This window comes from Plecotus auritus (genome assembly GCF_963455305.1).
Source record: "Plecotus auritus genome assembly, chromosome: 6".
NCBI lineage: Eukaryota > Metazoa > Chordata > Mammalia > Chiroptera > Vespertilionidae > Plecotus > Plecotus auritus.
Window position 1 is genome coordinate 139828146 of NC_137773.1, and position 15437 is coordinate 139843582.

At 42.5% G+C, this 15437-nt stretch overlaps 1 protein-coding gene across 8 annotated transcripts in view; it reads right to left on the reverse strand.

Moving 5' to 3' along the window:
- SRGAP3 (SLIT-ROBO Rho GTPase activating protein 3) overlaps window positions 1-15437 on the reverse strand; it is a 255586-nt gene that overhangs the window by 38616 nt on the left and 201533 nt on the right. For 5 of the 8 annotated variants that reach the window (XR_013960989.1, XM_080676227.1, XM_080676226.1 and 2 more), the window contains exon 11: window positions 4161-4188. Coding sequence is in view for 7 of the 8 variants with exons in the window: in XM_080676227.1 (XP_080532353.1) it covers window positions 4161-4188 (28 nt within the window). In the remaining variant the exon portion in view is untranslated. Of the gene's footprint in view, window positions 1-1581; window positions 1669-1785; window positions 2037-4160; window positions 4189-15437 lie in introns of those variants that run through there. The other 3 variants (XM_080676225.1, XM_080676228.1, XM_080676231.1) reach the window with 2 other exon arrangements.

The window sequence follows — 15437 nt, forward strand, 5'->3', positions numbered from 1 at the left end:
TGAGGCAGTCATGGAGCCTCAGGGCACTTCTTCATTTCCAGCCAAGGACTTGCCCCTCCCATTAACCCTTGCCAGTGGAGGACCCATAGGGTCAGGTTGAAAGTGTCTTGCTTTGCTTTAAAGTCTCCAGTCCCTGTGCTCCACTCTTGGCCACAGGGAGGGGAAACGGCAACACAGCTCACCAGGAACAGTGAAACAGCCACAAACACTGGACCAGTTTCCAGAGTTGCTCACCATGCATATGCCTGGGTTGCTTATTTGCTCATCTTCGCCACCCAAGTTGGCCTGACTCATGCTGCCAGCCTTCCAGGGCAAAGGGCTTTGAGGTTAGGAGGAGGGCCCCCACATCCAAAGAGGCAGTTCATTTTCAAATGGCTTGGTTCACAATTTGGAAAACAACAAGTAGGGACCCAGCCAGGCACAGATAATGTCCACACAGGATGAGCAAAGACCTGGTCCCCAGGTCTTGATTGAGTTCTGTAAATGGGCAAGAAATTGTATGGGCTTTGGAGCCAATCCAGGCGAACGAGAGTCATGCTGCCTCTGCCCATTGGCCTTGTGCGTGTCTCCTCAATAGCCCAGCCATCCTAGAAGTGCTAACCAACTTCTCCTCAGTGTTTCAGTATTGAGCAAATGCTGCTAGCTCCAGGACATGCATGGGCAAAGACACAGCTGAATCCAAATATCATGCCACCCAAACACTGGAACCAAAATAACAGCACAGACCAAAATTTTGAAAAGAAACAACAGGCAAAATTATTTCGAGCCCATCTTGGATCTTTTGTCAATTTGGTTAGCTAAGTCCATGTCATTTCTGTTTTGTAAGTTATTTATTTTTAAGAATGTGGGTATACAGGACTGGTATTTCTTACAACAGATCTGCTTTTTAATTTCCAAATTCAAAACAGAGTGCCAAAAAATGTGACACAGGGCCATAGGTTTTAAGTCTTGAAATTTGGAATAACTTGAGGATAGCAACTTTGCTAACTTGTCCTCATAGTGTTTTGGGTTTCTGTTTTTGAACATTCTCAGATCATTTCCTTATTTCACATGGTATTATACCCTCACAACAATGCTGTGAGTTAGGTAAGAATTATTAAACCCACGTTAGACATAAGGCAAATGAGCTGATGAGATATTAAGAAACTTGCCCTTAGTCATGGGAATGAATAGAAGTCAGCTCTTCCTATTCCAGGTTCATGTGTGAGTGCAAAATTGGGAAACTGATTTTATCACAGAACATTCAGCAGTAGCATTAAATTATCTATTAACTCCCATGGCCAGCAAGAGTATAGACTCTTAATGCAGGTTTTGGACACCCCATATCAAAATATCCTGGTGCCCAGCTGGTGGATTTCCTTAAAATAAGCCCTAAGGATTTTTTCCTTTAAGTTGATAAAATGGAATAAAGGGAAAATAGGATACTTTCCCCCATTTCTTCTACAAAAATCCACGAAAACAAAGGACTGTTGGAATCACAGGGATTTCTTTCTTTGCGTGGTGCTCTGTGCATTGACTGGAATCTGACAAGGAAACGTAGCTATCCCAACTTTGCATGACATCAAATAGATACCGACTTACTGAAATGCTGGGTGGGGCACAAAGTGGGGAGCAGGGGGGCAGCTCAGCCAAGGAAAGTGGGGCAGCCTAAGCCTTCCATCTCTTCTGCTGCTCAGTTGCAGAGCAAAAAGGAAAGAAAGAAAGAGAGGCAGGGAAAACGGGAACAGAGAAAGCCACAGAGAGGAAGAAAGAGAAACCAGAGACCAATGTCCCCTTTCTGCCTTTCAACCAAGATGAAAATTAGCATATGTTGGCAACACAGCACTTGGCCTCAAAATTACTGTGACCAAAAGGACGGTGATTGGAGTCTTCCCCAGATAACTCAATGTACATGGGTGTCAATGTCCAAATATTGCAGTCCAATGGTGGTCAGGCTCTTGGAGGCTGTGCATGGCTGTGCACTGACTGGGTTGTATCTGTTTGGACAGAAATCTCCAGTGATTTCACCTCTAATCCAGACCACAGGGCAAATCGACCTGGATTAGGGAAGACAGTCTTTAGTGTGAATGACCAAACCTTACACTTGCATCTGGTTTTGACATTTACCATACACTTTTCAAATGCATTATTGTGACTGTTCAGCCTAAATTACAGGGCTATTATGAATATGGGCTATCATAAGATAAGGTTCTTAAGTATGAGAAAAAGCTTATGTGCAAAAACTGGTCTAACTATACAAGGCCAGCTGTGACTTGGCTGAGGGGACCTGCTCAAATGATTTATCCACAATGACACTGACCTTGGACAGGAAACCACAGGAAACACAGAGAGCCACAGTATAGAAACATCTCACCCAGGGCCTTTCAGATTAACTTAAAAACCATTACCAAGTTGACAATTCATTGCACAATAAGTTAAAAATGATTTGTGAAAGTAAGGGGAAGCTTTTAGTTTACTAACAAAGTTGCCTTTGACCTTGGCCAAGGACCAGAGCGCAGAAGGTTGGGGTTTCAATATAGTGCAATGTGTCTAAGTGGGAGGCCTAGTAATCCTAACTTGGGTTTCCCAGGTGCTAGGTCAAAGAGGATATGGAAGACAACATCTTGGTGGGCTTTATTAAAAAACAAAATATCCCCTCCACCCCCCAAATAAAAAACAACCCTCAACTTTTCTCTGAGGCAGATCCTGGGACCTGGCCAAGGACTGATTACAGCTCTCTCCTGCAACCTGCTGGAACAATCTTCTCCCACGTAAATTCTAGGAATTCACAGGAAGTGAGGGACAGTTCAATTCATCCCCCATCTGTTTCACCATTTGTAAATTTTGGTGTAAAATGTGGCTTCTGTTGTTTTGGGACTATGGTAACACCCTCTTGCCCGAATAAATAAATAAATAAATAAATAAATAAATAAATAAATAAATTGTCTGTTTCTACAAGTTCCTTAGAAAGTGACCCTGCACATCTGCTGACCCGTGTGCCAGAGGTCCTCGCCTGGCATCATGAATCATCCACATGTTCCCAGACCTCCAGGCCTAGAGGACAGTTGCACAGGCTAAGCTTCTGGACAGCCCTCAGTCTCCACCATCCTGGGCCTGGCAAATTGAAACCCCCAGTGCTTTCCAAGCCTCTTCCCAGCCAATTCCCTTCCAGATGAGGAGAGAGTACAGGGTTCATCCTCCCTCCTGCCAAGTATGACAGCTTTCCAGGATTCTGGGTCACAGGGAAGAATTTGTGGGGAAAGGATGTGATCAGGTCACTGGGCCCAGAATGAGGCACCTGATGGAAAAGGGCAGGCCTCTAGGTCATGGCTAAATGCAAGTTGGGCAGTAGGAGTGCTATTGCTGGGAGCTCCGAACAGACGGGCTCTAAGAACAACCTGGGCAATGACAGGCCTGCTTATGGATCTAAACTCTGAAAGTGGAGGAATGGTCCAGTCGCTGAAGTCAGCCGTCAGCTACCAGCTGCTGAGTGGAAAGTGTTCACTGGCTCTGGTCTGCTCAGGGGAAAGCGCAAAGGGTAATGCTGAGCAAGCTGGAGAGAAAGCAGAGTTGCCCGTTTGTTATTTTCCCAACAAGGGACTCCCCATCCAAGTGCGGGTGAGGCCCAAAGCCAGGGTTCAGGGCGTCTGTGCACGCTTATGTGGGTATGCGCATGCATATGCCCAGATGTGTGCAATTCCAGCCAAATCCAAAGCCTTGGCAAATGCGGACCCTAGGCTGGGCCCCCCAGCTCAGCTGGGCAGTTTGCTCAGCAGCCATATAACAGATAGGAAGACAAGTCAACCGCTACCACACAGCCTCTGGCCTCTACTGGTTGCCCTCAGCCACTGCAATACATATTACTGCCCCACTGGATGGCCAGTGCCATGGAGGGGGGGATACCCCACTGACCCATAACAGCTCTGAAACACCCTCCCCATCACCAACTTGGAGGGGGCATGGCTTCCATCTAAGGCTAGAACCAACAGAACAGCTACAAAAACACCATCCCCTCGGGACAATAGGGAAGAGCTGTCCCGCTCTCAGAAACCCCAGCCCATCTGAGCTCTCAGCAGAGTCTGTTTTCCACCTTCCCCGCCCCCTCCTCTCCTACTCCTGCCACTTCCTCCCCTCCCACCGCAGGGTAATAGGTGAGAGAAAACAAGATGCCCAGCTCTTACCTGGTTGTGCCACAGTCTGCTCTTTCCCCTGGAAAGAAAGGTATATATTGATGTTTAGTTGTTTTTTAACCAGAGAACATTCATTTTTTTTTCTAAAAACAAAAAATAACTGGTCTTGATTATTTGTGAAATGAAGAACAAAACCATGCCTAAGGTATGGTCTGTTGGAAAGAACTGCCTGTTATCACATCCCAAGTACCTCCTATTGGTGGGGCTATGTTCACATACATTTTGTTTTTATTGTTCACATACATTTTTTTCAGTGATTCTCAAACTACAGTCTGCTGTCTGCATCAGAGTCCCACCTGGGACCCTTACTAAAAATGCAGGTTTCTGGGCTCTTGCATGGGCCTCCTGAGTCAGAATCTCTGAGATAAGAACCCCTGAATCTACATTTTAACAAGCACCCCAGGGGATTCCCTCTGCACGCTAAAAGCCAGTGACTGTGCATTGCTTTATATCAATAAAGATTTAGTGGCCCTGAAGTGTATCAGCCACAAGATACTTTCCTGTTGTTCCTCAACCCTGCTACTCCCTCCCATCCCTGCTGCCTTTATTCATAGCTGAGGACCTGCTCACTTCCTTCCGTGGAAAAGAAAAATCAGTAAGATGGGGTCTTGGTGTTGCCTCCAAGAGACCTGCCCACCTACCTGCACCCACCCACTCACCTGCTACTTGCTGGTACTCCTGAGGAAGCATCCTGCTTCTGCCAAAGCCCAGGCTTCTCCCTGTGCTCTGGGTCCCATCCCTCTACCTTTCTCAGGAGCCCTGTTCCTGCAAGTGCCTCCTCTCTCTTAAGCTAGCATTACCTATCCCCTCTCTTCTAGATCATTCCATTCACGTATAGACATATTCTGGATATGTATATGCTAGCTTTTTAACTTTCCTTCTAACTACATCCACATTTCTCAGCTCTCCGTACAGCAGCACTTCCCGAAGGAACTGGCAGTCACTGTCCCTCCTCACTCCCCAACTGCAGTGGCTTCTGTCCTCACCACTCCATGGAGCCGGCTCTGCCTCTGCGTGGCTGAGTCCAATGCCCTCTCTGCTCTTATCTGACTTCTTGACACCATTCAACTCAGCTCATTCCTCCTTTCCTCTTAGAAGCGTACTCCTCTTGCTTTTCATGGATCCACACTTCCCAGGTTCTTATCTCAGGTATTCTTCCTACCCTCCAGGCTGTTCCTCAGTTTCTCTCGTCACCTCCTAATCTGCCCACATCCAACCACTAAATGTCGGAATGCCCCCAGAACATATACCCACACCTCCTTCTCTTCTCTTTCTGTGCACCCTCTCTAGGTGATCTCAAATGCTTACTGAGGACTCCCTAATCTTATCTCCAGATCCCACACCCCCCTGGACTCCTAGATTGCCCCCTTTTTAATTTTGAACAGTTTTACTGAGGTATACTTTATATATCATAAAATTCACCCACTTGAAATGTATACCTCAATAATTTTTAGTTAATATTCAAAGTTGTGCAGCCATCACCCACAATTCAATGTTAGAGCATTTCTATCACATGAGAAAGATCCCTTGTGCCAATTCACAGTCTCTCCGTCTTCTCATCTCCAGCCCCTGGAAACCATGAATCCACTAATCCACTCTCTGCCTCTACAGATCTGCTTATTCTGGACATTTCTTACAAATGAAATCATGAAAGATGTGGCCTTTTGCATTGGGCTTCTTTCACTAAACCTAATACTTTTGAAGTCCTTCCATGATTCAGTACTTCATTCCTTTCATGGAGCAGGAGCAGACCTCTAGGCCATGCTGTCCAATGGGGATATAATGCAAGCCATAATGTCTAGTAGCCACATTACAAAAAGTAAAAAGAAACAGGTGAGATTAATTTTAATAATATATTGTAATTAATATAACACATAAAAAACATTATCATTTCAATGCAGATCAACATAAAAATAAGAGCCCTAACCAGTTTGGCTTAGTGGATAGAGCATTGGCCTGTGGACTGAAGGGTCCCAGGTTCGATTCCGGTCAAGGGCATGTACTTTGGTTGCGGGCACATCCCCAGTAGGAGGTGTGCAGGAGGCAGCTGATCGATGTTTCTCTCTCGTTGATGTTTCTAACTCTCTATCCCTCTCCCTTCCTCTCTGTAGAAAATCAATAAAACATATTAAAACAAAACAAAACAAGAAAAACATAAAAATAAGATATTTTGTATTCTTTGGGAGGGGGGCACTAGCTTTGAAATCTGGTGTTCACTTTACACCTCTCAATTCAGACTAGCCACGCTTCAAGTGCTCAATAGCCATGTGGTAGTGGCCACCATATTGGACAGCACAGCTCTAGACTCTAGAACCCCATCCAGCAGTCACATGAAGGGACTTTTCAAAAGAAAGAGCGAGCATTTATTTTCCCTATAGAAAACAATGCTGAATGGGGCTAGGGAGAGAAATGAGGGGAGGAAGAGAGTAACAGAGATCTGAAAATAGAACAAACCAACACACAATTCCTTAATTCCTGATCAAAGCCACAAGCAGTCACAAGAGTGACTGAAGCTGGTTGAACTGGAGCCAGACCAAAACAGAAGAATAGAAAAGTCAGGTAAAACAAACTTGATTGTGTGTCTGGGGTCTGGGGCAACTTCCTATTAGACACCAAGCTGAGGAGAATTTTCACGTAGACCCAAGACCCTGAGTAGGAGCCAATGGCAACCCATGAAAGGGCTGAGGCAGTGGCCTGCACTGACTGTGAAGGGGACCCAGGGGGAGTTTCCTGCTCCACCTCCTCCACGTATTCCCTGCACCTTTGCACGTGCTGTTGTCTCGGTCCCAACACTCTTTCCCCAGTTTTTCATGTGACTGATGCCTTGTCCTCTTTTCAGCTTCAGCTTAACCAGCACCTCCCCTTTGAGGCCTCTCTGATCACCCAACCTAAAGCAGGCCACCCCGGGAGGTGGAAAAATGGCTGCGGAATAGACAGACGTGTCCCGAGCCTTGTCCCGGAGCAGATAGAAGGAACAGCTGAGGGTCGCACAGGGAGTGTCTGTTGGAGAGTTAAGGGACAGCTATACTCCAGAAGGTGGGGGACTTCTGGATGGGGGTCCCCTGACTGGGCAGCCCTCACTGCTGTTAGGTTCCCTCCCGGAGCCACCAGCTCGGACGCGGAGACCGCACCATCTTGAAGGGGAAAGTGGATGTTATCTGAAGCCTGAAAATCTACAACTGTGGCACCCACCAAACAGCTGCGAACCCCAGAGCACTAGTCCCCAATTGGCGCAAACATGCGGATTCAGAGGAGCTCTACACTCCACCATGGAAAGGTCAGATTTTGCTTGGGATAAGTGAGGTCTCTGGTCCTGGCAGGACAGAGAAATGTGCAAACAGCGGGAGCTGGAGGACCGGGGGAAGTCTGCACCTAGAAAAATCCATGGCTGTTGGGGCTGGCATGATCCGTGAGTGTGGAAGGGGGTCCTCAGAGCTGCTAACAGAGGGGATCTCTAAAAAGCAAACCATTTTGATCTGACGCAGAAGGACAGCCTAAAAATTTTGGGAGTGTGCCAGCTGCTTGGACACAAGGGGTAAAGGGGATTGCGCAGGCTTGTGCGCAGACCTGGAGTTCGCACACTTGCACTTTCTCCTCTTTGAATCCTTGCTTCTGATTACTGAGCCCAATACATAGAATCACCCAGTTGAGGACACCCTAGGAAACTGCAGAGGAAAGTTGTTTTTCTGGAACCTGGGGATCAGAGCGGGGAGTGACTGTCAGAGAACCAGCTCTGGGGCAGCCCACTCCCACAAACCAGTATTGAGTGCCACAGGGAAAGCAGGATCTAAGCACAGGCTAGAGAGGACCTATAAACCCAGAGGTCAACCCAGAAACACTGCCACCCAGGGTCTGAATCACAAATTGACTCTTGTGTAATCACAAATAAAGGAATAGAAGAAAGTAAGACACACCGCCTGCTTAAAATCAGGACTGGCTTACAACACTGAGGAGCAGTGGAATGCAGGGAACTGCAATACTGTCCTGACTGGGAAACAGGCGTGCCAAACAGAACAATAGAGGGAGTGAATGACCTTCACTACTGTACATTTTATTTTAATTTTTTAAATTTTTTTCTTTTCTTTTTTTTTCTTTTTCACCTTTTACTTAAGAAACTATTTTTTTTCTTTTTGCCTCACTTGATTTTACCTTTTTAATTATTACATTTTTATTTTCAATCAGTATTACTACTACTATTTTACCTTTTTTTAAAAGTGTAATTTTATTTTCTCTTTATTTGACTGAGATTAGTGTTATACATTCTATTTTCATCTTTCCTTTAGCATCATTCTACTCTATCTCAACTCTACTTTTATGCCATCACTCTCTTCCTAACTTTTGCCCTTTTGTTGTCCTGTTTCTCTTACTCTTTTCCTGCTTTAGATTTTCCCTATTCTTTCTTTTTACCCCCTGTTAAAATTTCACCCTACTTATATATCTAATTTCCAATCCCCTGCTCCGAGTTCATACACACCTCTCTCTTCTCTGTCTTCACTCTCCAAAAAATTGTTTTTTTCTCTGTCCTTCTGTTGTTGTTTGCATGAATGTTGATTATTTTGATTTTTATGCTTATTTGTGAGATTGTTTTGCTTATTTTTTTTTTGCTTTGTTTTTGTTTGTTTTTAGCATCTGTTTTTCCTCGCCTCGCTTGATATTAGTTGTTGTTTGTAGTTTGTATTCATCTCCAGGTACTTGTTGCTGGCATTTGCTGGGATTAGTGGCTGTTTTATTGGAGTTTTCTCCCCATATATATAGTTTGTTCCCCTTTTCTCTCTTATTCTCTTTCTTTTCTCTCTTACATTTTTTTCCTTTTCCCAATTTCATGTTGGCACTCCTTTCTTTTTTTTTTCTCTTCTTTTTTCTCTCCTATCCCCTAATTTGCCTTTCTCTGGTGTTCACCTTATTTTGGGTTATTAATATCATGAATACATTTCTGTTCAGTACCTTGTGTGTTGTACCTGGTTGTGTTGTATTTTGTGCCTTTAAATCAACGCAGGAGAGAGAGAACTACATAACCAGACATCCAGAGAAGAGAGACCATGGGGAGACAAAGGAACAGCCCGCATATGAAAGACAAGCATGCATCCCCAGAAAAGGAAGTAAACGAAATGGAGGCAAGCAACCTGTCAGAGAAAGAATTCAGAGAAATGGTCGTAAGGTGGCTGAAAAGAATGGAAGACAGATTCGACAATATGAGTAAGAACCAAGAGGAAATGAAGAAGGACCAAGAAGAAATCAAAAATGACATTGCTGCTGTAAAAAACTCAATAGAAAGCATCAAGAGTAGACAAGAAGAAGCAGAGGACCACATCAGTGAGCTAGAAGACAAGGTAGGAAAAAATACCCAAATAGAGCAGCTTCTAGAAAAAAAAATTAAAAAGCAGGGGGAGAACCTAAGGGAACTTTGGGACAACACGAAACAAAACAACATCCGCATAATAGGGGTACCAAAGGAGAGGAAACTGAACAAGGAATAGAAAACCTGTTTGAAGAAATAATGACAGAAAACTTCCCTGATATAGGGAAGAAAAAACTCACACAAATCCAAGAAGCTCACAGATTCCCAAGCAAAATGAACCCCAAAATATTGACACCAAGGCACATTATAATTAAACTGGCAAACACCAATGACAAAGTAAGAATCTTAAAAGTGGCCAGAGAGAGACAGATAGTTACCTACAAAGGAACCCCCATCAGACTAGCAACTGATTTTTCAACAGAAACTCATCAGGCCAGAAGGGAGTGGAATGAAATATGCAAAGTCATGCAAAGGAAGGGTCTAAATCCAAGAATACTGTACCCAGCAAGGCTATCAATCAAAATTGAAGGTGAAATCAGGAGCTTCACAGACAAAAAAGGACTAAGGGAATTTATTACCACCAAACCAGCAATGCAAGAAATGCTAAAGGGTCTGCTTAAAAAAAATAAAAAAGAAAGAAATAGGAAGCAAAGAAGGAACACAGGGGTAAAGAATAAAAATGGCGACAAGTAAGTACCTATCAATAATAACTTTAAATGTAAACGGATTAAATGCCCCAATCAAAAGACACAGGGTAATGGATTGGATAAGAAAACATGACCCATATATCTGCTGTCTACAAGAAACCCACCTCAGAAAAAAAGACGCACACAGACTGAGGGTGAAGGGATGGAAAAAGGTTTTTCAGGGAAACGGAAATGAAAAAAAAAAAAGCTGGGGTAGCAGTACTTATATCTGACAAATTAGATCTCAAAGTGAAGGACATAACAAGATATAAGGAAGGCCACTTCATAATACTAAAGGGAGCAATCCAACAAGAAGAAATAACTCTGGTAAACATATACACATACAATACAGGAGCACCCAAATAAATAAAAAAAACTCCGGGAGGATATCAAGGGAGAGATTGACAGCAATACAATCATAGTAGGAGAATTTAATACCCCACTATCACCATTGGACAAATCCTCTAAAGTTTACAAAAAATCAGCAAAGAAACATCAATCCTAAATGACTCACTAGACCAGATGAAATTAATTGACATCTTCAGAACATTTCACCCCAAAGCCACAGAATATACATTCTTCTCAAGTGCACATGGGTCATTTTCAAAGATAGACCATATGTTGGGTCATAGGCAAAGTCTCTTCAAATTCAAGAAGATAGAAATCATATCAAGCATCTTCTCAGATCACAGTGGCATAAAACTGGAAATCAACTACAATAAAAACAATCCAAAAAAATCAAACATATGGAGACTAAACAGCATGCTATTAAACAATGACTGGGTTACCAGAGAGATCAAGGAAGAAATAAAAAACATCATGGCAACAAATGACAATGAAAACACAATAATCCAAAATCTATGGCACACAGTGAAAGCAGTCTTGAGAGGGAAGTTCATAGCTCTACAAGCCTACTGCAAAAAACAAGAAACAATGGTAATAAATTACCTAACTCTACAACTCAAAGAGTTAGAAAGAGAGCAATAAGAAAAGCCCAGTGTAAATAGAAGGAAGGAAATAATAAAGATCAGAGCGGAGATAAACGACATTGAGACCAAAAAAACAATACAAAAGATCAACAAAACCAAGAGCTGGTTCTTTGAAAGGATAAACAAGATTGATGAACCTCTAGCCAGGCTCACCAAGAAGCAAAGAGAGAGGACCCAAATAAACAAAATCAGAAATGAAAGAGGTGAAATAACAACCAATACCACAGAAATACAAAGGATTGTTTAAAAATACTATGAACAACTCTATTCCAACAAACTGGACAACCTGGAGGAAATGGACATATTCCTAGAAAAATATAACCTTCCAAAACTCAATCAGGAAGAATCTAAACATCTCAATAGGCCAATAACTATGGAAGACATTGAAGCAGTCATCAAAAAGCTTCCAGCAAACAAAAGCCCAAGGCCAGACGGCTTCACAGGGGAGTTTTACCAAACATTCAAGGAAGAACTAAAACCTATCCTCCTCAGACTATTCCAAACAATTCAAGAGGAAGGAACACTTCCAAGCTCCTTCTATGAAGCCAGCATCACCCTAATACCAAAACCAGATAAAGACAACACAATGAAAGAGAATTACAGGCCAATATCCCTCATGAACATAGATGCCAAAATCCTCAACAAAATTCTAGCAAATCAGATCCAACACTACATCAGAAAGATCATACACCATGACCAAGTAGGATTTATCCCAAGAATGCAAGGATGGTACAACATCCACAAATCAATAAACGTGATACATCACATAAACAAATTGAGAGATAAAAATCACATAGTCATATCAATTGATGCAGAAAAAGCACTTGACAAAATCCAACACCCTTTCTTGATAAAAACTCTCAGCAAGGTGGGAATAGAAGGATCATACCTCAACATAATAAAAGCTATATATGATAAACCCACAGCCAACATCATACTCAATGGGCAAAAACTAAAACCATTTCCCCTAAGAACAGGAACAAGATAGGGATGCCCACTCTCACCACTCCTGTTCGACATAGTACTGGAAGGATTAGCCACTGCAATTAGACAAGAAGAAGAAATAAAGGGCATCCAAATTGGAAAAGAACTAAAGCTGTCCTTATTTGCAGTTGACATGATATTGTACATTAATACTCTAAAGACTCCATCAAAAAACTAATAGACTTAATAAATGAATTCGCCAGTGTAGCAGGATACAAAATTAACGCCAAGAAATCTATGGCATTTCTATACACCAATAGTGAACTTACAGAAAGAGAGACTAAAAAAGCAATCCCATTTACCATCGCACAAAAAAATTAAGATACCTAGGAATAAACTTAACTAAGGAGGTAAAAGGCCTATATGTGGAAAACTACAGGACACTGAAAAAAGAGATAGAGGAAGACGTAAACAGATTGAAGAACATACCATGTTCATGGATTAGGAGAATCAACATCATTAAAATGTCCATACTACCCAAAGCAATCTATAGATTCAATGCACTCCCCATTAAAATACCAATGGCATATTTCACAGACCTAGAAAGAACTCTCCAAAAATTCATCTGGAATAAAAAAAGACCCCAAACAGCCACAGCAATCCTGAGAAAGAAGAACAAAGTAGGGGGGATGTCAATACCAGATTTCAAGCTTTATTATAAAGCCACTGTTCTCAAAACTGCCTGGTACTGGCACAAGAACAGACATATAGACCAATGGAATAGAATAGAGAACCCAGATATCGACCCAGACCACTATGCTCAATTAATATTTGACAAAGGAGGCATGAACATACAATGGAGTCAAGACAGTCTCTTCAATAAATGGTATTGGGAAAATTGGACAGATACATGCAAAAAAATGAAACTAGACCACCAACTTACACCATAGACAAAAATAAACTCAAAATGGATCAAGGACTTAAACATAAGACGAGAAACCATAAAAATACTAGAGGAATCCACAGGCAGAAAAATCTCTGACATATGCCAAAGCAATTTCTTCACTGATACTGCTCCTAGGGCAAATGGGACTACATGAAAATAAAAAGCTTTTGCACAGCAAAGGAAACCATCAATAAAACAACAAGAAAGCCCACTGCATGGGAGAACATATTTGCCAATGATATCAACGATAAGGGTTTAATCTCCACTATTTACAGGGAACTCATGCAGCTTAACAAAAAGAAGATAAACAACCCAATCAAAAAATGGGCAACTGATCTAAATAGACACTTTTTGAAAGAAGACAGAAGGAAGGCCAAGACACATATGAAAACCTGCTCAAAGTCACTAATCATCAGAGAGATGCAAATGAAAACGACAATGCGGTACCATCTCACACCTGTCAGAATGGCTATCATCAACAAATCAACAAACGACAAGTGTTGGCGAGGATGCAGAGAAAAAGGAACCCTTGTGCATTGCTGGTGGGAATGCACACTGGTGCAGCCACTGTGGAGAACAGTATGGAGTTTCCTCAAAAAACTAAAAATGGAACTCCCATTTGACCCAGTGATCCCACTTCTAGGAATATATCCCAAGAAACTAGAAACACGAATCAGAAAGGATATATGCACCCCTATGTTCATAGCAGCACAATTCACCATAGCTAAGATTTGGAAACAGCTTAAGTGCCCATCAGCAGATGAGTGGTTTAAAAAACTGTGGTACATCTACACAAGGGAATACTACGCTGCGGTAAAAAAGGAGTTCTTACCATTTGCAACAACATGGATGGAACTAGAGAGCATTATGCTAAGTGAAATAAGCCAGACAGAGAAAGATAAATATCACATGATTTCACTCATTTGTGGAATATAATGAACAACATAAACTGATGAACAAAAATAGATCCAGAGACAGAGAAACATCAATCAGAACATCAAACCTCAGGGAAGGTAAGGGAGGGTGGGGGTAAAGGGGAGAGATCAACCAAAGGACTTATATGCATGCATGTAAGCCTAATCAATGGACACAGACAACAGTGGGGTTGGGGGCATGAATGGGAGGTGGAGGGTAATGGGGAAATAAGGACACATATGTAATACCTTAATCAATAAAGAAATTAAAAAAAAAATAAAGCAGGCCACCCCATCGCTGCCCCTCCACCCAACTGATCTCAGGCCAAATTTTCCATTCATGGCACTTATCACAGTTATAATTCTTTGTAGTTTGTTTACTGTTTGAGGGGTTTCTTCCCCATAAGGGCAGGAACCTTGTCTGTCTTGTATACATAGAGGATGGCCAGATGAAGGGACAGACAGGGCATGGAGGGAAGGGATCAGAGGGTTAGGTCCTGTGGTGGAAGTCCAGCACACAATCAGGCAGCCTTTCCTCTGGCAAAGACTCTAATACACGCTCAGCTTTAGACCACACCCCAGCTCTCAAGAACTCCATCACCAGCATCTTTTGGAGTCTGTTGTCTCAACTTCTAACAAATATCAGAAATAAAAAATGTTCTGCCCTTTACCTTCTGAGACCTGTTGAGATTAAAAAGAAATATTTTATACTCAGTGGCTCAGTCATTTTCTAAAAGGTCAGACTGCCTGGTCCTGGTGGACACTGTGCTCAGTAATGCACGATTAAATCTTGGCCTGAAAGGTTATGTCCCTTCCCTTTAATAGATGATGAACCATTCATCCTTGAGGGGCTCTAGTAAATTGCAAAACCATCTGTATCTTGTGTGTAAGCCCTGGAGATTACAGACTACCCAGAGCAATAAAAAGGTCAAAGACCTAAGACTCAGAGATGATAAACTAAGAATTCTCTGGCCAATAAAACAACATAGCAACAACCAAAGGCATATAAGGGTGGGCGGTCTTGTTCCCAAGATGTGGCAGTGATATTATTTATAACAAGAATGCCAATTTGTGGGGCACACAGGAGCTTTTTTATTTATGTGCCTGGAATTGATCGTGTTCAAAAATTCACTTCTAAGTGAAGGTGACCCAAAAGACTTTGTGTTTCCCCTAACTTATGAGAATAGAATGCTGGCAAAGCATTCAACATAATACTTTATTTCATTAAAAAAACCCCATACAGCCGAAACCGGTTTGGCTCAGTGGATAGAGCGTCGGCCTGCGGACTGAAAGGTCCCGGGTTCGATTCCGGTTAAGGGCATGTACCTTGGTTGGGAGGTGTGCAGGAGGCAGCTGATCGATGTTTCTCTCTCATCGATGTTTCTAGCTTTCTATCCCTCTCCCTTCCTCTCTGCGAAATATCAATAAAATATATTAAAAAAAACACACCCATACAATTGTATTTTTTCAGGCAAAGTATTCCATTTGGCCCCATATTTCTCCCGTTTTC